The sequence below is a fragment of the Cebus imitator genome, unplaced genomic scaffold (genome assembly GCF_001604975.1).
Source record: "Cebus imitator isolate Cc_AM_T3 unplaced genomic scaffold, Cebus_imitator-1.0 Scaffold284, whole genome shotgun sequence".
NCBI lineage: Eukaryota > Metazoa > Chordata > Mammalia > Primates > Cebidae > Cebus > Cebus imitator.
The window spans coordinates 1,448,813-1,471,526 of NW_016107599.1; the positions used below are offsets into that span (position 1 = coordinate 1,448,813).

General features: G+C 51.7%; 1 protein-coding gene across 4 annotated transcripts in view; it reads right to left on the reverse strand.

Moving 5' to 3' along the window:
* The window catches only part of TRAPPC9 (trafficking protein particle complex 9), a 715,201-nt gene that overhangs the window by 133,148 nt on the left and 559,339 nt on the right, over positions 1-22,714 (reverse strand). For all 4 annotated transcript variants that reach the window (XM_017501725.2, XM_017501724.2, XM_037728923.1 and 1 more), the window contains one exon: positions 15,783-15,873. In XM_017501725.2, the coding sequence (XP_017357214.1) occupies positions 15,783-15,873 (91 nt within the window). The remainder of the gene's footprint in view (positions 1-15,782; positions 15,874-22,714) is intronic.

Genomic DNA, 22,714 nt, shown 5'->3' on the forward strand with positions numbered 1-22,714 from the left:
GAAGTGAAAGATAAATTAATTGCAGAATGCCTAAAAAATGTCAAACATGAAAACATTAAATTCTAGAACACGGGACAGAGTAAAAACAGGGACCACAGGAAAATTCATGGCCTTAAATAATTGTATTTAAAATAGGAAATTTTTAATGAATTAAATATGCAACCCACAGGTAGATAGAAAGGAAAAAAGGGGCATTGAGGGAGGACTATCTATAGCAGATGGTAAAATATACTGGACTGTAACGCTAGAGCAATTAAAGGGTGGTGCTCACTCATGGGTACACCGACAGAAGAGAGTCCAAAAATTTCCCTAAACGTATGAGAAAAGTGATTGGGAAAAGATAGATTATTGATTAAATGACTTGGGGACAATTAGATAGCTTTTTAGAAAAAGGGAGGACCCATGCCTCACTCACACCTTAGTATATTCCAGAAAAACAGAAGATCTGAATATTAAACCAAACAAGACCATGAAAGCACCAAGAGAAAACATGGGAGAATTTTTTAAAAACATCATCCAAATGAAGAAGGTCTTTTAAAGCATGGTTCCAACACAGAAGACATTTTTTAAGAGACTGCTCAATTTAAGTATCATACAGTGTGACTCACTCCGGTGAGGAATGACATATTTACAAGGATATGTATTGCAATCATGTTTATAACAGCAAAACATTAGAAACAAACTATGTCCATCAAAAGGTATAGAGCAAATAAATGATGATGCTCTGATGCAGAGGTTGGAAAGAATCCGGCAGCTCCACAGGATTGAGATGCAACCATACCCAAGATCTACCATTAAGTGGGGGGAAAAAACAACATCGTAGAATAGCTGTCACAGGCTACCATTAAGGAAAATAAATTTACAGAGTAAGTCTGCAGACATAACCAGAAACTGGAGGCAGCCACAGCCTCCGGGGAGAGGATCAAGGTTAAGGAGAAGGAGGCTTGCTTTTCATCACGTATCCTTCTGCACCTTCTAAATTCTAAGTATGTTTGTGCGTATTTTTTCTTTGCAAAATAAATAAAGCAAACAAACACTTAGTGCATGGGCTTGCAGGGGCTGCCACACAATGGAAGAAGGGCTTTCACTGATGTTCCCTTGGAGGCGGGAAATGGGGCAGCGCTGGGAGGAAGGCAGTCTCTGATTACTCCCACACTTACTCGCTGGTGGTCGTGGAATGAGCTTTCTGATTTTCAAGCTCCCCCTCTGTAAAACAAGGGTGGTTTTAATGTATCTCGTGAGGTTGTGTGAGGACGGTGTGACATGAGTGAATTTAAATACCAGTGAAGTCCCTGCGGTAGAGGCTTCTCAATAAAGGTAGTTATGCTGATTACAAGTGAGAGCCTGCCAGCTGAGATGTGCCTTGGCTCTGTGGCTCAGTTTTGTCATAACCCCGACATCTGGGCCCACCTTGGGTAGGCATAAGGCATGCTATGTTTAGTCATTTTTATTAGCTCTTGGTTTATCAGGATTAATAACCTGCTACTTGCCACTCTATGGAGATTTCGGACTTCTTTCCTTAGCTTGTTTTCAGAACCTGAAAGCTCCACTCACATCGCCCTTTCCTCAGCACCTGCAGGCTGTTGTGCTGTGCAGGCATTTATACTGCATCTCTCATTTCCTACTGGAGGGCCTGCCCTAGCCCAGTAAGCCAGAAGGCACTGGGAGCACACCAGTTGGCCAAATGCCAGACCGAGGAGGACTATTAGAAGCTTACATTTCCTGGAGTCTGAATCAAAAGATGAAAGGCATAGCCCCATGTCCCATTCCCCCACAGGAAGAGACGACTGCAGAAATCACCCTTCCAAAAAATGAGATGTTTCTTAAAGAAAGCTGCAGGCAACTAAAGGAGGAGGAGGAGTAAGAGCTGAGGCACCCCAGAGGCAGCCTCCCTGAGTCTAGCACAGACTGGCACCAAAGGTGCTCAACTGTAATTTGCTGGATGGGTGGATATGTGGATGAATGGATAAATATGTGGGTGGGTAGGTGGGTGGTGGATGGATTGGTGAGTGGGCAGGTGGGTGAATGGATCAATGGGTAGGTAGATTAATGAGTTGGTGGGTGGCTGGATGAATGGATGGGTGAGTGGAGCAGACAGATGGTGGTCAGATAAATGAGTTGATGGGTGGATAACCTTGTGGATGGGCTTGTGGATAAATGAGTGAGCTTGTAGATGGGTTGGTGGGTAAATGGTTGGATGAGAAGATGGATGGATGGGTGAATGGGTGGGCTGGTGGATGGGTTGGTGGGTAAATGGTTGGATGAGTGGAAGGATGGATGTGTGGATGGATGGGTTGGTGGATAAATAGTTGAATGAGTGGATGGATGGATGGGCTGGTAGATGGGTTGGTGAGTAAATGGTTGGATGAGTGGAAGGATGTTTGTGTGTATGGGTGGGTTGGTGGATGGGCTGGTGGGTAAAGGGCTGGATAAGTGGATGGATGAATGGGCTGGTAGATGGGTTGGTGGGTAAATGGTTGGATAAGTAAATAGATGGATGTGTGGGCTGGTAGATGGGTTGGTGAGCAAATGGTTGGATGAGTGGAAGAATGGATGGGCTGGTAGATTGGTTGGTGGGTAAATAGTTGGATGAGTGGATAGATGGATGGGTGGGTTGGTGGATGGGTTGGTGTGTAAATGGTTGGATGAGTGGAAGGATGGATGGGCTGGTAGATGGGTGGGTGGGTGAATGGTTAGATAAGTAGAAGGATGGATGGGCTAGTAGATGGGTTGGTGGGTAAATGGTTGGATGAGTGGAAGGATGGATGGATGGTAGATGGGTGGGTGGGTAAATGGCTGGGTAAGTAAATAGATGGATGTATGGGCTGGTAGATGGGTTGGTGGGTAAATGGTTGGATGAGTGGATGGATGGATGTGTGGGCTGGTAGGCAGGTTGGTGGGGAAATGGTTGAATGAGTGGATGGATGGATGGGTGGATGGGTGGGTTGGTAGATGGGTAGGTGGGTAAATGGCTGGATAAGTGGATGGATGAATGGGCTGGTAGATGGCTTGGTGGGTAGATGATTGGATGAGTGGATGGATGGATGGGCTGGTAGATGGACTGGGGTGGGTAAATGGTTGGGTAAGTGTATAGACGGATGTGTGGGCTGGTAGATGGGTTGATGGGTAAATGGTTGGATGAGTGGATGGATGGATGGGTGGATGGTTGGGCTGGTGGATGGGTTGATAGGTAAATGTTTGGATGAGTGGAAGAATGGATGGGCTGGTAGATGGGTTGGTGGGTAAATGGTTGAATGAGTGGATGGATGGATGGACTGGTAGATGGACTGGGGTAGGTAAATGGTTGGATAAGTGGATAGATGGACGGGTGGGCTGGTGGATGGGTTGGTGGGTAAATGGTTGAATGAGTAAACAGATAGATGAGTGGGCTGGTGGATGGGTTGGTGGATAGATGGCTGGATAGAGGGGTGGATGGGTAGGTAGGTGGCAGGGATGGGGAGTGGATGCTTGCAGGATAAAAGTAAGGGAATGTAAGTCTAGAATAGTGCTTCAAGGCTAGTCTTGACATTTCTGCTGATTTGTCTGGGAATGCTGAGTCAGTCTATCAGCATCTCCAAGTGTCATTTTCCCCAAGGATAGAAAGATGGCAATACATTGATCACTGATAGGTGATCATATTACTCATCACAAAAGGATAAGGGTAATAAGTGAACACTCAAAACTGCATTAGCTAGACCTTTCCTGGCATCCTGGGTTGGGCAGAACTGTCCCCTTCTCTGCAGCACCTCCCCTCACCCCTCCATCAGGTTGTGTGTGAGTGGCGGGGACAGGCCAGCTCCTCCCTGCACTTGCTCTCCTTCAGTGCCAGGCCCTGCTCAGGAGGATTCAGGAAGCCGCACACCTCCTCTCACCTGCCTGGACACAGTCACTGCTCCCAAGGAGCTCAGTCTTGGGAAGAGGGCAGACAAATGACAAAGTAAATGGGAGGGGATGTTGTCCAGGAGCAGGCAAGGGTGATGAAGGCCTCCTGCAGGGGGAGGTACTTCAGGTGGAAGCAGCCTGGGGCTGGGGGACATTTAATTCCACTTGGCTTATGTTCCAGGCCATATTCCTATCCTTTGTACTGGAGTGTTCTCCAGGGACCTGGCTCGGAAAGGTCTAGCTCTGGTCTCTGGAAACATACCAGCCCAATCACCATGGCACCACATTCTGTGCTGGCACTGGGGTGAGGCATAGGGCACGGTCTGGGCCTGCTCAGCATGGTGCCCCAAGCGTGGGCTGGAGCCATATCCTCTCCAACTGGCTGCTGCCTTGCTGAGGATCCAGAGTGACCCATGGTCAGGCCATTCTTGTCAGCAGGAGCATGGGTCAGTCAACCACTGATGCTAGGCTGGCCATGAGCACGCACACTGCACCAGCAATGCTGCTCTGGGAATGAGGTCTTGGGAACTGACCAGAGCTGCTGCAAGGCAGATGCCGGGAACATCTGCCTTACAGTTACAAATGCAAACATGAACCCACCAACAAGCAATAGAAGGGGACTGTCTCAGTGCATCTGGGCACATCAACATGGAACCATTTAAATCACGTGGAAGAATGACATCTACGCCTAGGCTCAAATCTGGCCTTGGATCCATGGGAGGAGACTGGCTTATTCACTCTTTCATGCAGTCAGCAAACCCTTCCTGACCACCCACAGGTGCTGAAGATGCTGCTGCATTCTCAGGCACCCCCCAGCAGTGGAAGACACAGCCCGCAGACAGTACAACCTGAAGGAGAAAGGCACTGTGCTGGGGTGGGAAAGTGCACAGGCGGAAACGTAGCTGGGCCCAGGTGGGGAGGCCAAGGCATGCTGCCTACAAGAACCTGAGTTGGAAGGAAAGGGCTGGATAAGACTACGGGAGGCAGCAGGTATGAAGGCCTGGGGGGAGCGTCGCTCACAGGGACAAGCAACGGCAGCTGAGGGAGCCTGGAGCCCGCAGCACAGGGAACATAGGCGGGCAAGGCTAGGGAGGACGCTGCAGGCGGTGAGGGGGCCTTCTGAGCCAAAGGCCAGGCTTGGGAGTCCATCCTCAGGGCTCTGTAGCCATGACAGCGCTCCAGGTAGGCGAACAGCCAGCCATGACCACACGGGGAAGGTCACCCTGAGCGCTGTGGAAAAGGCAGATCCCACACGAGCAGAACCGGGGACAGGGACAGTAGCTGTGGGACTAGTGTGAAGTCTCTCCGCCCACCAGTTTCTTCCAAAAGCAGACACTGCTTACCCCACTGGGATGTCGGGAGGAACAGACGAGGGGACGCCGGAAGTTACGCCTTCCTGACAGGCAGCGGTACGCGCGCCACAAATAGTTTTTCTTTTGGTGAACAAGATTACAATTAAGCAGGCTCCTAAATGGTATTTCAAACAGAGATATTTGTGGCTAAACAGAAGACTGAGGGGTGAAGATGGAGAATAGGGAGGAAGAAGAGCGAGGAGGGAGAGGAGAGAGACGAGGGAGCAGGTGGTAGGGGCACAGGCCCCGCAGCCAGGCCGGCCAGGCTCACACGGGGCGAGGCCACCTGGGGCTGCTGCACTCTGGCTTTCCTCTTTCCCATCCACATGAGGGATTGTCACGGATGCCTCCTCCGGGGTTGCCGGGAGGACGCAGAAAGCATCCTGGAGACCGTTCCTGAAACGCAGCAGCCGTACCCACAGACGGAGCAGCAGGGCCTGTGAACGGGGGCCTCTCCCGGTGGGGGATTAGGGTCCTGGGGCTTTTCCTCTCAATACAAGTTTTTTGTTTTCACTTTTTTCCCCCTTCAAAAAGAAGGTAACTACTTTTGTAAAGAAAAACAAATGATCCTCTGTCAACCTGTGCCCAGGGATGCCAGCTGGGCCACACGACAGCCTTCGCCTCCCACACCTACTCTACCAGGCCAGCGGGCCTCGGGCCAGCTGCCACAAGCCGTCATGGTCCCCAGGAAGTGGCTCTCGGCTCAAGCAGACCAGACTCTCAGAGTCACCAAAAGCACCCAATTCACCTGCCCCAGCAAGAGGGGGCTCCTCCGGTACTCCTCAGAGGTACTAAGACTGGCCTGGAGCAGATGTTTGGAGATGTGGGCTGTGCTGGAAAAATCCACTGCTGGTGCCATTGCTAAGCTACCTGGGAAGGAGGCAGAGGGCCGGCGGGCAAGCCCAGCTGCTTGGGCGGCCTGGGGCAGCCACGGCCGCCATCTGTGAGGGTTGTCCCACCATCTGGCTGGCGGGAGCCGGGTTTCTCACTCCCTTTTCCAGGCAGCCTGAGCTCTGAACACATTTAGTGACTCGTAGAGGCCATTCTGCCTGAAGATCATGTTAGAAATAAACAAAGCTACCTGCACGATGTCCACATTACACAAGTTGATGAAAGGGGGCATTCTCAGTGTAGGGACACGTCTCTCTGCAAAGCCCCAGAAAGCACCCAGGTACAGCCCGGCCTCAGAGGCACCAGGCAGAGTTCTGGCTACTGGCACCGTGGGATCCAGACTCCTGACCGGAGCTGGCACACTGCAGAAGGTGCTATTCGGATGGACACCACAGGACCCACAGCCTGCTCCAGGTGGGCTGGCCCCAGGGAGGCCCCATGCGTACCGGGACTCCTTCCTGGGAAAGGCAGCAGGTGGGTGTTAGGCTCTAGTCTGTCTCTGGCCCCTGCTTGCAGGATGTCTGCACAAGTTCTGAAGTGAGCAAACACCAGGATGTGTGCAAACAAGCTGCTGACCAACCTGGATCCCTCGCCCTCATCAGACTGAGAGTGGCTCCAAGGCAGGAATGGAGTTTATTTTTAGGTCCTCAGCGCTGAGGACAGTGCCTGGTGCTAAGTAGTGATCAAGAGATGTTTACTGAATGAATGGATGTATGGATGGATCAATCAATCAACATCTTCCATGCAACCTTAGGTCTCCAGCCTCGCCTCCCTCTCCTTACCAGCCCACCCATCTTCCCTGTGGCTCCAGGCTCCACTGACGGCAGTCATTTGTCCCCATGAACCATGTCTGGCCCCGCCTCTCTCTTCTAGGCCTTTGTATCTGCTGCCTGCTGTACTCTCCTAGTCATGAAGAGTTTAGACCTTGAGCTATGCTGCCCAAAAGTGAGAATACCGGATCTCCTCTGAGACAAGGCAGGAGTGTCCCACACACAAGTCATCAGGTGGCTGCTCTGCTTCCCAGGCTGGTGTTCCCCTCGCTCCCACAAGTGCAGCCTTCACATCGCAGCTCAGAACTGGAGCTCACGGTGGGATCTGTTTGGTGATTATTTGGAGAGTATGCACTGAAAATATCCACTCCGTAATGTGGCTAACATCTAATCTGTATTCCCTGGATGTCTGTGAAAGACAGCACAGACCAATCATTGATGCATCTGAGAAAATACAAAGAGCTATAAAGAGAAAAGTGCCAGCAGTGGAAGAAGCAGGCAGAGGGTGGCACAGCCGTGGGACACTCAAATCCGCATGGCAAACGCTTAGCCCCATTAGTCACCATGACCGGGTCTCTATGGAAACGCATGGAAGATGGGCCTCAAAATAGACAGTCAGGGAGCACGCTGAGTTTCTGCAGTAGGCACAGGAAGGCCCAGCCCTGCCTCCTGCTCTTCCCACCTGGAGGATCAGAGCAGCACCCCCTTTCCAGGACCGTTCATGGACAGAGACAGTGGGGTCTGGGGAGCTCCAGCCCGACACGCACACTGAGGGTCCGGTTGTGAGCACGGCCCTGCTCCCAGCCCAGCGTTGCCCTCCTGCCTCCTGCCTCACCGTCAGACCCTCTCCAGCAGGAGAACACTCACTACGCAATTCAGGCCCCAGAAGCAGGAAGATTCTGGAGGCCCCCCACTGCCTGTAGTCTGACATCAGCACCCACACCACAGCCACCCCGAAGAACGCACCCACCTCTGTGAGCCTGAGGAACATACTCTCTGCTGGGCTTCTGGGGGTTTCTTCAAACCTCCACTGAGCATCGCCACTTTACAAAAGGGAACCCCAAGGTTCACAGGACTTGACCACCAGCCGCATCAGCCCTCGCCACGAGGATGCGGCAGAGGCTGGGCCGAGACCCCAGTCAGCTCAGCGCTGACTCCACGCCAGTCCAAGCCGCACAACTGCTGCCATCATCACACAATGAAGTGGACGGCTTTGCTCTCCGCCAAGATCCCATAAAATATTAGTAACTTCTGAGAATCCACGCTGAGGGAATCGCCCCAAAACACAGAGAAGGCTCTACGAAAAAACCACTACATCTAATTTTTAAAACAGCAAACATTTTGAAGCAATCTAAATGTTCAACAATAGAACAAGTATTAAATTATCTTGTATTCATTTGATAAAATATAGTTCAGCCCGTCACAATATGTGTGAGACATGTTTATCACATGGGAAGTGCTTACACTTGTGTCAAGCATAAAAAGGGACACAGAAGTATAAATACAGTAGGATCATCCCTACGGACGAAATTAGAATTGGAAAGGAGCAGAAAGACTTGGGAATGAACAAAAATGAATTAGAGCATAGGGAAAGGCTATTTTTTATCTCTGTTTTCTGATTTTCCCTCGTCTTCTGCCATGAGATTATATTACTTTCATGAAGTGATCTAGTGCAAGATTGAGGTTGTAACGGAAGGAACTCACATTTGAACCCAGGCCTGTTCCCTCCCAGCTGTGCTAGGTCCAAGCTCCTCCTCTGTATGTGGGAGAACCTCAGCCTTCAGGGCGTGGCAGGGCTCAGAAATAACATGAAGTCCTCCCGCCTCGCCCAGCAGGTGATTTGTACTGCAAAACGGTTGCTTTGAAATTAAAAGCTGGGCCTGCTGACTTCCGCCCGTACTCCCAGCACTTTGGGAGGCCAAAACAGAAGGATCTCTTGAGGCCAGGAGTTCAAGACCAGCCTGGGCAACATAGGGAGATGCCCGTCTCTACAAAAATTAACAAACGCAAATAACAAATACAAAAACTAGCTGGGTGTGGTTGAAGTGAGAGGATTGCTGGAGCCCAGGAGGTCAAGGACGCAGCACTCCAGCCTGGGTGACAAGCAGAAGCCTGTCTCAAAACTATACAAAAATTCAAAAATTAAAGAAGAATCCTTTCCTTTTTGAATTCAATTAGTGAGGCTGCTCCGAGGCAGAGAAAGAATCAGTCAGGCCAGGCCAAAGCTGGGGATACTGGGCCTGCCAGGGAGCGAGGGCCTGCATGGCATGGTGGGCTACGGGTGTGACAGAAACTCCCTCGGGCCACGGGGGCTTTTAGGGAGCTGCAGCCTTAGTTCATCCTCGGAGGGGACTCTGGAAGAATGGTGAGGGGAGCCCAGGTCATGGGGGGTGGGGCGCAGGGAAAGAGGTAGCCCCGAAGCCCTGGCTGGGGGTTAGGAGCGGGTGGGTCTGAGACATAGATCCCACCTTGCAGGACGGGAGCGGAGCTGCCTGGGCTGTGGCCGAGGATGCAGACCCTGTACCACATGTGCCCCCCATGGGCTTGAAGGCGGGCACAGCATGTGGTCAGAGTGAGGGACAGACAAAACTCACCCCTTATTCATGCACCACCTCGCCGTGGGTGGCTAGCCAAGGTCTGAACTCTCCATCTGGCCCTGCCCAGATGCTAAACTCATAAACTCAACTTAATCACCCATCCCTCCAAGCCCAGCTGACAGCCACCTCCTCCTCGACACCATCCCGACCCCTGCCCTTCAGGGCCATCTTCCCTCCTCCCAAATGGCCTCTGCCTGCAGGATGGGGCTGCTCCGGCCCCCAAAGGCTCTCCCCAGGCCTCCCTGTGTTGGCCCTGCTGTTCCTACACCGGGCACTTCCTTTCCCAGCCTGGAGCTCCTCGAGGGAATGAGGAGAGAGAAAGAAAGAAACCAGCAAGATGTTAAATGCTCTATTTGTGAGCACGGGTTACATGGCAAGGAATCATCTGTTAGTCTGTTCCCTCCTCCCAACATCCCCGCATGGTGGCTGAGTCACAACACTTCACAGAGGACCGGAGCTCAAAGTGTAGTGACTGCTCAAGGCACTCGGCCAACTTGGCAGAACATGGCAAAGTTGAGACCAGAAGTAGGTCTGCGGGGTTCCAAAGCTGAGATAGTTCCATGGGGTCCGTGTCTGCTTGTTCCTCTTCATCCTGAGGGCCTGAACTATGAGTCACAGGGCGAGGTGCCTGTTCTCCCTCTCTTTGTATATACACAGATATATAAATGTGTGATTCCAAACAGCGCTCAAAGAGAAGGCTCTTCTCAGAAATGGAAAACCCCCACATGGCTGCTTTAGGAAGAGATGCCATGTAACTCAGCCGAGGTCCCTGCAGGCATTTGCTGTGATCTCGCTGCAGTCAGAGACCAACCCAGGTGTGCAGGCAGCCGGCATAGCCATGGCTCCCAAGCAAAGCAAAGATGCCAAGCACCTCTTAAGCAGTGGAATTCAGCAGGAGTGGACATGGAAACCCTGGTGGCCACGGCAAGACCCTTGCCCCACTGGGCTCACAGATCCATCTGCAGCATCGCGGAGGGGCTGGAGTCACTACAACCCCTGCTACCCACTTCAGCTCCCATGCCCTGTGACTTGCAAAGTCTCCAGAATATCTGGGGGTCCTGTTTAAGGTTTAAGGACTTGATCCAACCTGGACCCTCCCTGCACTCCCCACCCTCTTCTCAGGGGAAGCCTGAGTGTCCTCTGCCCTCAAGAGGGGTCAGAAGATCGCCTCAGAAATCCAAGTTCCAACAACGTCCACGTCACGATGGATAAGTCACATGCCCATATGATGAATAAACATCTCAAGATCCCTAAAAACGTTCAGAGCCTTTTACCTAGCAGTAACTCCTAACTAGAAAACTCATCTAGTCAGAAAATCGAACTGAAATCTATATATTAACATGTTCACTGGAAACAGCCAATATGGTAATAGTGAGATGAACTGTGACACTGCAAACAGGAAAATATCATGCCCCACTTCTCGAAATGCCCCACACCGTAGCGTGAGGCCCCCACCCCGGCAGGTGCCACTGGAACTGAAATGAGCCACTCACTGCTGGGGCTCCCGCGGGGACCAGCTCACGTCCTGAAGGCAGAAATGCCTTTCAGATCTTAACACTGCTTTTAAAAAGCCATGGATTTCCTCCAGCATAAAGGGATTAATATTCGCATTATTTGCCTACGTGCCTCTGTGCCTGCTAGAGGTGACCCAAACACTATCCATTACCAAACAGAAAAGGCCTGGGGAAGAAACCGACCCGGTGCTGGAGAAGGAGACCCCCACCCTCAGGTTCCTCCCAGTGGCCTCAGCCAGGAGAGACGGTCCACAGGCTCACTCCAGGTGTGGCAGCAGCTGGATGACCCCTCCCCTGGGGAATCTGTTTCTTTTGACTGACCCAATGTATCAAGACAAGTTGAACTTCGTTTTTATTAGTCTTTTTAGGGAACCCAAGTTCCTGTAGATGCAGATGTGTTTTCTGTTCAAACCTTAGTAATTTAACAAAAATAGATCTGACTGCCAATTGGTTCGCTCTACACTCACTCACAAAGCATCGCATGCGGCGAGCGCCCCCATCTCCCATCCACCCTTCATGCCACCTGAGCTGCCTAACAACCTGGTGAAGTGGGAATTACCATGTCCTCCAAACTAGCAAAGAGATCTGCTCTGGTCTCATGATGAAGTCATTAAGCCACATCTCGCAACTGTCCTCAGATGTCAAAGTGCTGCGTCTCAAACCACCACCCCAACAAAGGCAAGGCGACCTTTCTTTAGTCATGAAAGAAAAGAGTTGGCCTCCAACTGCTAACCATCTTTCTATGCCATGCAAACAGGACCTCAAAACCACCTTCTCAAATTCTCCAAGAACAGAGATAGTAAAGGATGGCAGCTCTTGGGCCAATGTGGATTCATTGAAAGCAGGAAACATGTAAGCACCCCTTAATATGCCGTGGGCCACATTCCATACCGCAGGGCCTCACCCCTCCTTCTTGCTGTCCCCCAGACTGAAGAGCACCTGCCTGGGCCTCCCTCTGAAGGCGGCCCCACCATGCACGGATGCCAGGAAGGAGGTCCACGCGCTGCCCAGTCCCTGAGGTGAGCAAGGGGGTGGCAGAGATGAACAGCACTGATTCACGGAGAACCCCTTGTGAGTTCCACACCAGGGCTTGGGTATATGACTCCTAGAACTGGGCTGATCTTCCAGGAATTACAGAAATATTTGTACAAAAGACTCTGCAGCTTTTAAAACATAAGTGATTATAATAAATCTTTGCTTTGCAGGCAGTGGGAATTTATGGTGTTCCAGACACATTTACAAATATCATTTCACTTTGATTCTGGGCCTCAGAGCAACACATGAGGTTGCCATGGGAGAGGTCCATGCTGCCCTGTGATGGTGAAATGGAGGCTCAGGGTGCCTCCGTGACGCAGCACGTGACAGGACCGAAACGTAAACCAGGTCCCTTGGCTCCACCAACAGCCTCTACTACACCACAGAGGGGACTGAAGCACCATGAAGAAGGCCTTTGCTTTCAGACAAGAGTGCAGTGAAAACCACAGCTCTTTTCTGTCACCCTGCGCCCCTACCTGCTCCCCCAGAGGCTGCAGTGAAGCAAGGTCAACAATGTCAATGAAATGTCACCTCTCACCCTGCACGGAGCCCAACTGCGGGGGCCCAGTATGCATCTGCACGGGGCTGGTCTCACTGCTGGCCCACGTTTCCTATGGGGAAAGGGAGCCAGCACAGGGGGAAGGAGGGTGACGAGGAGACGGGTGTGGGTTTCAGAGGAAACAATGGTGCAGGGAGGCAGGGGCTGTGCTGAGCACGTAACAGACGTCATCTCAGGCAATTCCTGGAGTAACTTACACAGCTGGCATCATCCCACTCCATGAAGGAAGAAACTCAGGCTCAAAGAGGTGAAGTGGTATGCCAAAGGTCACAGCTAACACGTGACAGAGCTAGGATCTGAGCCCAGGACTGCCTCATCCTGAGAGGTCATGGAACAGAACTACATTTCCAAAAGAACTCCCTGAGCCTCCGTATGAAAAAAAGGGTGCTACGGATTGAATGTCTCCTCCAAAACTCATGTTGAAACTTAATCCCCAATGTGGCAGTGCTGGGAGCTGGAGTCTTTAATTGGTGATTGGGTCACAAGGGCTCTGCCCTCATGAATGGATTACCCCATTCAAGGATTAATGGGTTGGTGGATTAATGGGTTCTCATGGTTGGGAAAATGGTGGCTTTCTAAGAAGAGGAAGCGAGATCGGAGCTAGCAGATGAGCACACTCAGCCCCCTCGCCATGTCATGCCCTGCACCACCTCGGCACTCTGCAGTGTCCCTAGCAGCAAGAAGGCCCTCACCAGATGCAGCTCCTTGACCTGAGACATTGCAGCCTCTGTAACTGTAGGAAATACATTTCTTTATAAATTGCCCAGTTTCAGGTATTCTGTTATAAGCAACAGAAAATAAACCAGTACAAAGCGGAAGAAAATTAGGGCAAGACATGGAAACAGCAGTGTAACGCAGCACGGGTCTGAGCCCAGCCCAGAGCCTTCACGCCTCCCAGCAGGTGCCTCTGCCCATGAGGGCGTGTGCAGCTTCCAGGCTGTTCTGCACTGAGAGGCACCCCAGGGCCAAACCAACTTCCCAGTCCTGGCTCTAATTGTCCACTCTTCTCTCTAATTACCCCACTACTGTAAATTTTTAAAGGGTGTTCTTAGCATACCCAGGGGAGAAGGCAAAAAGAGCAGAAAGGACCTTTGTGACCATTAAGGACTAAAGCTTTTCTTCATCTGAAATTCCCAAATTGTCCAGGTTTCTTCCAGCCCCAACAACCTTCAGGCAGGGCTGGGCTGAGGTTTGTCCTTTGCTGGTGGAGGTATAGTGGCCTGTAACTCAGTGCTCCCAGCTCCGTTCACCCTGGAGCCCCTGGGGCAAGGGCCAAGCTCTGAGGCTCAGTCACCCTGTTTGTAAATGATGGAGGAAACCTCACTCATGGGACTGTGGTGAGGAGTGCATGGCAGCTCTTATGTAAAATGTCTGGGACAAGAGATGCTCAACAATCCAAGGTCCTTGCCTCTTCTCTGTCCTGTGCCTCTCCAATTCCAGAGCCCTCCTCACCCTTAGGGCCTACCTGGAACAGTGCCAAGGGCAGTCCACGCCATGGGAAGGGCATCGTCTCCAGACTGCACAGTCAGTTCACAGAGCACTGGAAGGCGGAGGGACTTCTCCCCACTCAGCCTTGTCCTGCCAGAACTTCTCCCCCAGGGCTCTGCTCCTGGTGCCCTGTCGGTTACCCACCCCACCAAAGGCCCTCAAGCCATCTCAAAAACCCTTGCCTGGAGCTTGGGCTGCCAACCCTGAGAGAGAAAAGAGGAGCCCATCTGCTGCCCACCTCCCCACCCCCAGGTCACTCTGCTCTTTGCCCTTGGGCCCCTGTTCTGCCTGTGGCCCACCCTTGGTTCACCTACCCCGTGAAAGTCTTGCATAGCTGCCTGGAGGAATCTCCTCTGGTGACAAATAAAATACAGCTAGTTCCCCTGGGCCTGACCCCACCCCACGGCCGGGGGGCCCAGGTGTCTGCCCCAGCTCAGTTGTTTGAGCCTAGGGCCATAGCTGACTGTGCCCAGGTAATCAGGAGACAGATAGGACATTTCCACCTAGAAAAGTGGCTGGGCTACTGGGAAGCCTCCAGAGAACCAAACTGTGAAACCCTCTGCAGAAACACCAAGCCTTTCCTTCCTACCACTCAGGCTGGGTCAGAGAGGAGGAAAGTCCACAGAAGGAGCCTGAGTATAAAATGCAAACCCACTTTACAGCTGCCATGACGATGCCTACCTGGTCCCAACAGCTTTCATCTGTTAGGAGCCAGGGGCCAGCCTCTGCGGGACAAGGGGTCTCCAGGCTGAAGCGGGCTGCTGGAGTGCAAGGAGAAATACTTACTTTCTCCTCACGTCACTGGAGTCATTTCCATGTGTCTCCAGCCCATGAAAGAGGCATAACAAGCTTATTAATGAACCGGACCCTGGATCACAGAGGAGCTACTTATTCACCATGACCTGTTGTCTAAAGAAAAGGAAGAAAGGGGATATACATGCTTGCAACTGATGGTTTGCAGGTGATCCAAAATAGAAGAGCTGATGAAATAATTTCCAGAGAATAAAGACTCTCACTTCAATAGAAATACTAAGCTCATTTCTCAGCAAAATATTTCTGAGTTCAATTTAGAAAGGCACAGTGTAGGGGGGAAGTTCCCAGGTGCAAGAAGCCGCCTTCAAATAAACTGTGCTAAGTGTTCAGTAATGGTGTTCTCCTTCGGGCGGAACAGAACACTGAGTTGAGGCATTTACTAAACAAACGCTTTTCCACACAGACAGCATGAAAAGCTGTCAACGCAGGCGCGGTGAGAGGGGTGAAAGCAAGGGTGAACCACATCCTGTTCTCTTCTGGCATCCCAGGCCTCTCTCAGTTCTGGAAACAGTTGCAAAGCACAGGCCAGCCAGACACAGCTAATTGCCATTTCAGAAGACGACCCGCTCTACAGCAAATGCAAGTCAAGGCGTAGGCCGCGATCTGCCCGCTGCACCTGTTTTGATGGGCACTGCGCCCTTCTCACGTCTGCACTGTCGCCTGAGTGCTGAGCTGCCGCCTAGGTGAACACAGATGCCCTCAGGCAGAGGCGCCAGTGTAGCATGATGGGCCTGTCTTTTCCCTCAAGGTTTCCCGTGACGACCTGCAGCACCCACCACCATCTGGGGTGCCCAGACACACAACCCCCAAAATCTTGCTTGTGCATTTGGAGAAAAGGAGCACATCCACCCAGAATCAATGGGCGGCTGGCAGGTACTTACCCCACTGCAGAGGTGCCAGCTGCAGGTGCTCCAGGACGAGCTGGTTCAGCAGTCCTTCCACACTGGCCTCGCCGCTGCGCTTCAGGGAGGGGTGAGCCTTGGTCAAGGAAAACACAGATCCTGCTGATCCCAGATATAGGAGAACGTCTAGAAATCTCTATACAAAGACCATCAGATGGGAAACCTCCTACAGCAGATGGCTCCCCTCTTCTGAAGGGGTTGTCTAACCAACCACTATGACATCGCCCTGGGTACGTGGACATCGGGGCACATAAAACAGCAGGCACTTCTCTTCCGATCCCTCAAATCTGGTAAATTAAACTACTGTTATATAAGAAAGGGAAATCCACTGAGATAATTTTCATCCAACAACTATTCTTGCTGGGGGAAATAAAGAGAAATGGAAGGTTATTTTTCCTTAATAAAACATGCAAGCTGGTTCACTGTTCAGTACAACCCATGAGTTCCTTGACACGCGTCAGTTTCATGCTGGTTTTGCATCGGTCCTGTTACACGTCTTGATGTAATTACACATATTATTAAGAACAGGCTCACTTACTCGAGTTCATAATCGAGGAAGTCATAAAGTCGCTCAGCAAGTATCAGTGGATGAAGAAATTAGGTTTAAAAATGTAGAAAACAGAAATCTCTATTGCACTAGTATTAAACAGCCAATGTGATTCTCAAAATAGATCTGTAAACCTCTTTCCCTTTTCCTGCATAAGTTAAAGCCACCATATTTAAGTTGAAATAAAAGGCGAAAATTTCAGTTTCTGACATTCTCTAGTGATTGCAAAAGTAGAGAAAACACCCCACCTTCCTTCTTCCTTTAGTAAGTTAATTCCATTCAACAAACACATCCAGTTAGTCTGAAGCACACCACGCACAGCACAGCGGGTGGGAGGCCCTGAGGGTGCAGAAAGGGCGGCCACTGACCCTGAAGTTGAGAGGTTCACATCACAAAACCGAGAATCGCACTGGCCAACCCTGGGGATGGTCCTGTGGGAACAAAGCCCCCGCAGGTGGAGGTAGAATGGAGCCGGGAGCGGGAGGAAGTGGAGGCCCCTGGGTCTCTCCTGCTGGCTCATGGGGAGTCGAGCTCAGAGGCGCTGAGCAGAGTGGGCACATCCCCTCATCGGTGGTCCAACAGAATAGCCACATAGGGCTGTCCAGACAAGGGGGCTGCCCAAGAGAGCCAGCCGGCCACACCACCACAGCCACCAGCAGGAGTACAGGCTAAGGCCAGCAACATGCTGGCCTGGTGCTTGGGAACCCCTGCCCACTCCTGTGTCCTATTTTAGCATTTTTTTTTGAGACATAGTCTCATTCTGTCACCCAGACTGGAATGCTGTGGCAAGATCTCAGCTCACTGCAACCTCCGCTTCCCAGGCTCAAGTGATTCTCCTACCTCAGCCTCTCAGGTAGCTGGGATTACAGGCATCTCTGCCACTATTCTCGGCTAATTTTTGTAAGTTTTTAGTAGAGACAGGGTTTCACCATGTTGGCCAGGCTGGTTTTGAACTCCTGACAAGTGACTAGCCCATTTCAGCCTCCCAAAGTGTTGGGATTACAGGTGTGAGCCACCGTGCCCAGCCCTATTTTAGCTATTTTGGATTTTTCAATTCTCATCAAATACTGTATGTTCTCTCTGAATTCCAGGACTCCTCTCCCACACTCTGTGCCTTCTCCCTGGAAATGCCTTTCCCTGCCCTCTTCTCTTCCCTGACTTTATGTCTCAACTTGACCCTGCTTCTCCTACAGGAAGCCTCCAGAAAGCATGCATGAATCCCCTGACAACCTGTACCAGATGTGGTCATCGTCCTATTACTTGGCTTCAGCCCTAGCCTGTGAGCTCCATGAAGGCAGAGACCTGGTCTTAGGGCCTAAAACAGTGCTTAGTTCACAGCAGTTGCTCAATATGTATTACCTGATGAATAAATGAACACTGAATGAGCAAACGTCCCAGGTGGGAGTGCAGGGGCCATGCCTCATTCAGCAGCACAGCCTGTAGCCCTTCCACACAGCGAAGCGTAGCTCAGTAGCTATGAGACTCAGCAAACCTTCCTGCGCCTGAGTCCCAGGGGCCTGCTGACAGCTTCTGCACATTCTCAGGGTTCACTACTCAGGGTCTTCTTGCCCCTGGCTCCAGTCCACCTATGCTGTTTTGCTTCATTCCACAGCAACCCAAACGTCCCACTCATCCTGTCCCCGCTCAGTAGAGAACCTAAGGGCTTGGGAGTTGTGGCTGAAGCTCTGAGGCCGGCAGAGGTGCCCCGGTGCTGAGCAGCTCCTGCCCTCACTGGCTCTGCTCTCTCTCTTCTTTGTGTGGAGCTTGGTGCCAAAAAAGCAGGTTCTGGAGACTCACCCCAACTTTGAATCCCGGCGCCACCACTGATGAGCTTTGGTTAATTTACGTAAAGTCCCTGGCCTCGCTTTCTTCATCTGTAAGACGAGCACGTAGCAGTGCTGACTTCACAGGGCCGTCATGAGGAGTGCACAGAATCACACTCCTGGCCTATGGCTGGCATTAAGTCAGCGTCGCCTGCTGTTGGCATCAGCCTCGTCCCCATTCTCCTCCCCTCTCCTGTTCTTGCTTCCTCTCGGAGGAGATGCAGAAAATTCTCTCCTTGCCCCAGGAATTCAGCCATCATTTCTGCTGCCTCAAACTCCCTTGGGGATCTCACTTTCCCGCAAGCAATTTATCAAAGTGTTTCCTGCAAAGATAATTCCCTCCCTTATAAGAATGCTCCAAATGAAATGTTCTCCATCTCATTACATACACAGCCCATGTCTGTTGAACTGATATTGCTACTGATAAATACTCTGCAATGCACTTTTAATTATCTTATTTTGTCCTGTGAGTACCCTGGAATCACCTTATTCATTCAATAGTTAACAGACAGCTGGCTGAGCTACGGTTGAGGGTTACAAAGCTGACTATGACCCAACGGACAGCGTTGTCAAAACATGCCGACCTCCAGCAGACACACTTCTGGGTTTACACCCAAAAGAACCAGAAGCAGGGACTCAAAGACAGAGGCAAACCCAAGTTCACGGCAGTGATATTCACAATAGCCAAAGGATGGAAGCAGCCAAAAGTCCACCAACAGATGATCTAATCAACAAAATGTGGTCTATCCGCAAAATGAAACGTTATTTACCCTTTAAAGGAAAGGAAATTTTTGGCCAGGCACGGTGGCTCACACCTGTAATCCTAGCACTTTGGGAGCCTGAGGTGGGCGGAACACAAGGTCAGGAGATCAAGACCAGCCTGGCTGACGTGATGAAACCCCGTCTCTACCAAAAAAAAAAAAAAAAAAAAAATTAGCTGGGTGTGGTGGCAGGCTCCTGTAGTCCCAGCTACTCAGGAAGCTGAGACAGGAGAATCGCTTGAACCCAGGAGACGGACAGAGGCTGCAGTGAGCCAAGACTGTGCCACTGCACTCCAGCCTTGGTGACAGAGCAAGAGCTGTCTTAAAAAAAAAAAAAAAAGGAATTTTTGACACACGCTACAACGTGGATGAACCTTGAGGACATGATGCCACAGGAAAGCAGCCAGGACGAACACCTATGATTTCACCTATCTGAGGCCCCTACAGTGGTCCAATCCACAGAGACAGAACAAATTGTAGCACTAGGCAGGCACACGAGGAATGGGAGACTATTTCATGGGTGCCGAGTTTCCCTTTGCGACGGTGAAAAAGTTCTGGAAGCAGATGGTGGTAATGGCTGCACAATAATTTGAAAATATTTAACACTCCTGAGCTGTACACGGAAACAGAATTAAGATGGTAAATTTTCTTAAAATGCCGACCCAGGAAGGAGGCTGTAATTAGGAAGTGGAGCGACGCTAAAGAGGCCCGGAGGAAACCATAATCAGGCACAGAGAACTGAGAAATCTCGCAGGGTAGAGACATCTGAGCAGAGGGCCACAGCGGGAGCTTGGGAAGCCCCGGACAAGGATGGCCCCACTGCAGGCCCCTCCTCCTTCCTAAGGCGCCTTTGTGGGCAGCATCCCGGCATCAAGCGCGCAGCTGCCCTGTGCATTCGTTCGTGTTTCATCAATGGCCGTTCCTCCCTCGGCAGTGAGGCTGCATCTCCTGCATCTCCGTGAGGGGCGCCCTTCTCGGGAGTAGGCACAAGAAGCAAAAACTGGGGACCGGGGTCCTGCCTTCCTGCATCTCCCATGATGAGGATGGAGGCTGCCACCCCAGGCCCGTTTTGAGAGCCAGCAGCAGCAGCAAGGTGCCCCTCAAGGAGGCAGCGTCCTGCAGTTCCCTTATATTTTTGCAAAAGCAAATCTGACTTTATCCCTCAAGGAGCCAGCACAGGTGGGAACCCAGTGGGTGCTTTGTGTGTCCGGGGTGTCTGGGACCTCAGGCATGACCTGTGTGGTCCCCTCCTGATCTCTAAGTCACACAGAGAGGTCAGGCCCTATGGGCATCTGCACATTGGGGCTCTCCATTCAGAGCACCCCACCAGGGCTAAGGAGGTGCTTGCTCCAGGCCCAGGGACATCTGCAGTCGGTTAGCGCGTTCCCTGACACTGCGCCATTCTCAGGAGAAACAGCCAGGCCCAAGGACACCATGTCCCCCTGCCCATGGCAGTCCACAGCCAGCCAAGCCCGACTCTCGGTGGGGCCAGGTTCCTGGGTGTCTCCTGGGCATGCCTCATGCTCCGGATATGCAGCACGCTCACAGGTGGAGCCAGGGCTGGCCTGGCTGAGTGACAAGAGGTCAAAGGCCACTCTGAGAGGCCCCTTCCCAGCCTGTTTTCCCAGCTTTAAAATGGGGAAAGCGAAGGCTTGTCTCCCTCAGGGACTGAGCACTCCTGCAAACATTTGTTTTCATAACCCAGCACCTGGTTCAGGGCAGTCAGGCCCCAAGTGAGGTTAGAAAATATCTGTAGCTGTCTGTGCCTGGGACTGGTTTTCGAGAAGGGACAGCTATCCAGCTGAGTGGTTAGGCCACCTGCTTTCACTATGGCTGAAGCGAAGGGGTCTCCATTCCCCCTCCTTGCACCCACAGCCAAGTTCATGAGTAAATGGCAACCCACGTTCAGTTTTCCAGAAATTTAATTTTCTTAAGAGGAGTTGTTTGGTATTAAGAATTGATTGGCTGGGAAGTTCTGTGTCTTTATGAGCAGGGCATTGCAGGGTTTCATTTTCATGGATAATGAGTGAATTGTTTTTCTTCTTTTGAGCCCACAGATTTGAATATCCTCATTTTAATGCTCAAGGCACCATATTAAATTACTTGTCAAGGTGAGGAATGTGAGAATAAGGGAATCTCATATGCAGAGATTAAAGAACTTTTCTGAAGGAAGAGGAGGATGCCCAACATGCACCCAGCGCATCAGAGGGGCCCAGAGCACCTGCTCAGCGGTGAATGGGCAGAGGCTAGGCCGAGAGGCCTGCTGTTCACCCTCACGGCCGTCCTGCTGGGTGAGGGCTGGAGCTAGGCTGCGATCCCAGGGCTGTGCGGCTCCCACGACTACGCTTCCCCATGCACGCGCTCATTCGCCTGAGTCCTGTGCTGGATGCAGGGCCCCGAGCCCAGCTCAGTGGCATGTGCTGCACCCTCCTGGAGCTCCTGGTCTGGTGGCTGCAGGCCAGGTGGGGCTGGCTGTACCCTGCTTCCCACCGGGGCTCCTTGAATGCATGAAACATCATCAACTCAGAGCTCAAGGGCTTTTTGGAGGGCAGGCAAAAAATGCAGAGCCCAATAAACCCCACAGATCTGCACACTTTTGGGGCTGGCAGACCAACAGCCAAGAGCCCCCATTTCCAGGGTGCGTGCTGCAGGTAGGGCCTGCTCTAAGAAGCTTACACGTGCTCAGCAACTGAACATTCATCATAGCATTACAAGGTAGGCATTATCTAATTTGCAGAGAAGGAAAGAGAGGCATAAAAAGGTCAAGAAACTGGCCAAGGCCACATGCCACGTGGCAGCCCACTCTGCCCCCAGAGGCTGTGTTCTCAGCCACTGCCAAAGGCCTCCAAGTTACAGAAACTGGGCAACTATACGAGGCCCCGAATGTCATGTTTCTGTGTGAAAATGCACGTGCACACCAGTGTGAAACATACGCAGACACAGACCACCATGAACACATGCGTCACAGCCCCCCAGTGCAGCACAAAGGCAAGGCTGCTAAGAAGCTTCAGGACCCTGCTCATTCTCGGCTGAAGAAGCCCCCTGCACTGCTGTGCTGCTCTGGTCCCCACCCAGGATGGGGCCGTCCCTCCATGTAGTACCCAAGGGACACCATGGTGGTTCACCCCAGGGCCCTCCCAGGAGAAGGTCAGGGCACAGGGAGGAAAGCCCTGAGTCTCCAGCTGCTTCTCCCAGAGAGGAGGTGAAGGAGAACCTGCTGCAGATAAACTGATGACAGTCTAGCCCTCAGGACTGTCTGCCCTTAAGAACCTCACAGGCAGAGGCCCTAGTGCCCCATAGCATAGAAGAGATACAGGAGAAGATGCACGGACAGAGGGAGACAACAGGCCACGGGCTGGCCCTGCGTGCATTACGATGATGATGTCACCCCGTCACGGATTAATGTGCACCACAAGTTTGGCATAGACACCCACCATTTACTTATTTCCCTGGAAATGGTACAGTGTATTCCAGAACTGCTCAATTCCAGCGCTCCTAAGGTTGCCCCAGCCTGAGCCACACCTGCTCTGAAACCGCTCTGGCTCTCCTCCACTGTAGAAGCACACAGCAGCTCAGGCACTCCTCTGCTATAGAAGCGCATCAAGGCACAGGCATCCTCCACTGCAGAAGCTGCACTATCGCCTGGGCACCCTCCACTGTAGAAGCTGCACTATCGCCTGAGCACCCTCCGCTGTAGAAGCTGCACTATCGCCTGAGCATCCTCCACTGCAGAAGCTGCACTATCGCCTGAGCATCCTCCACTGCAGAAGCTGCACTATC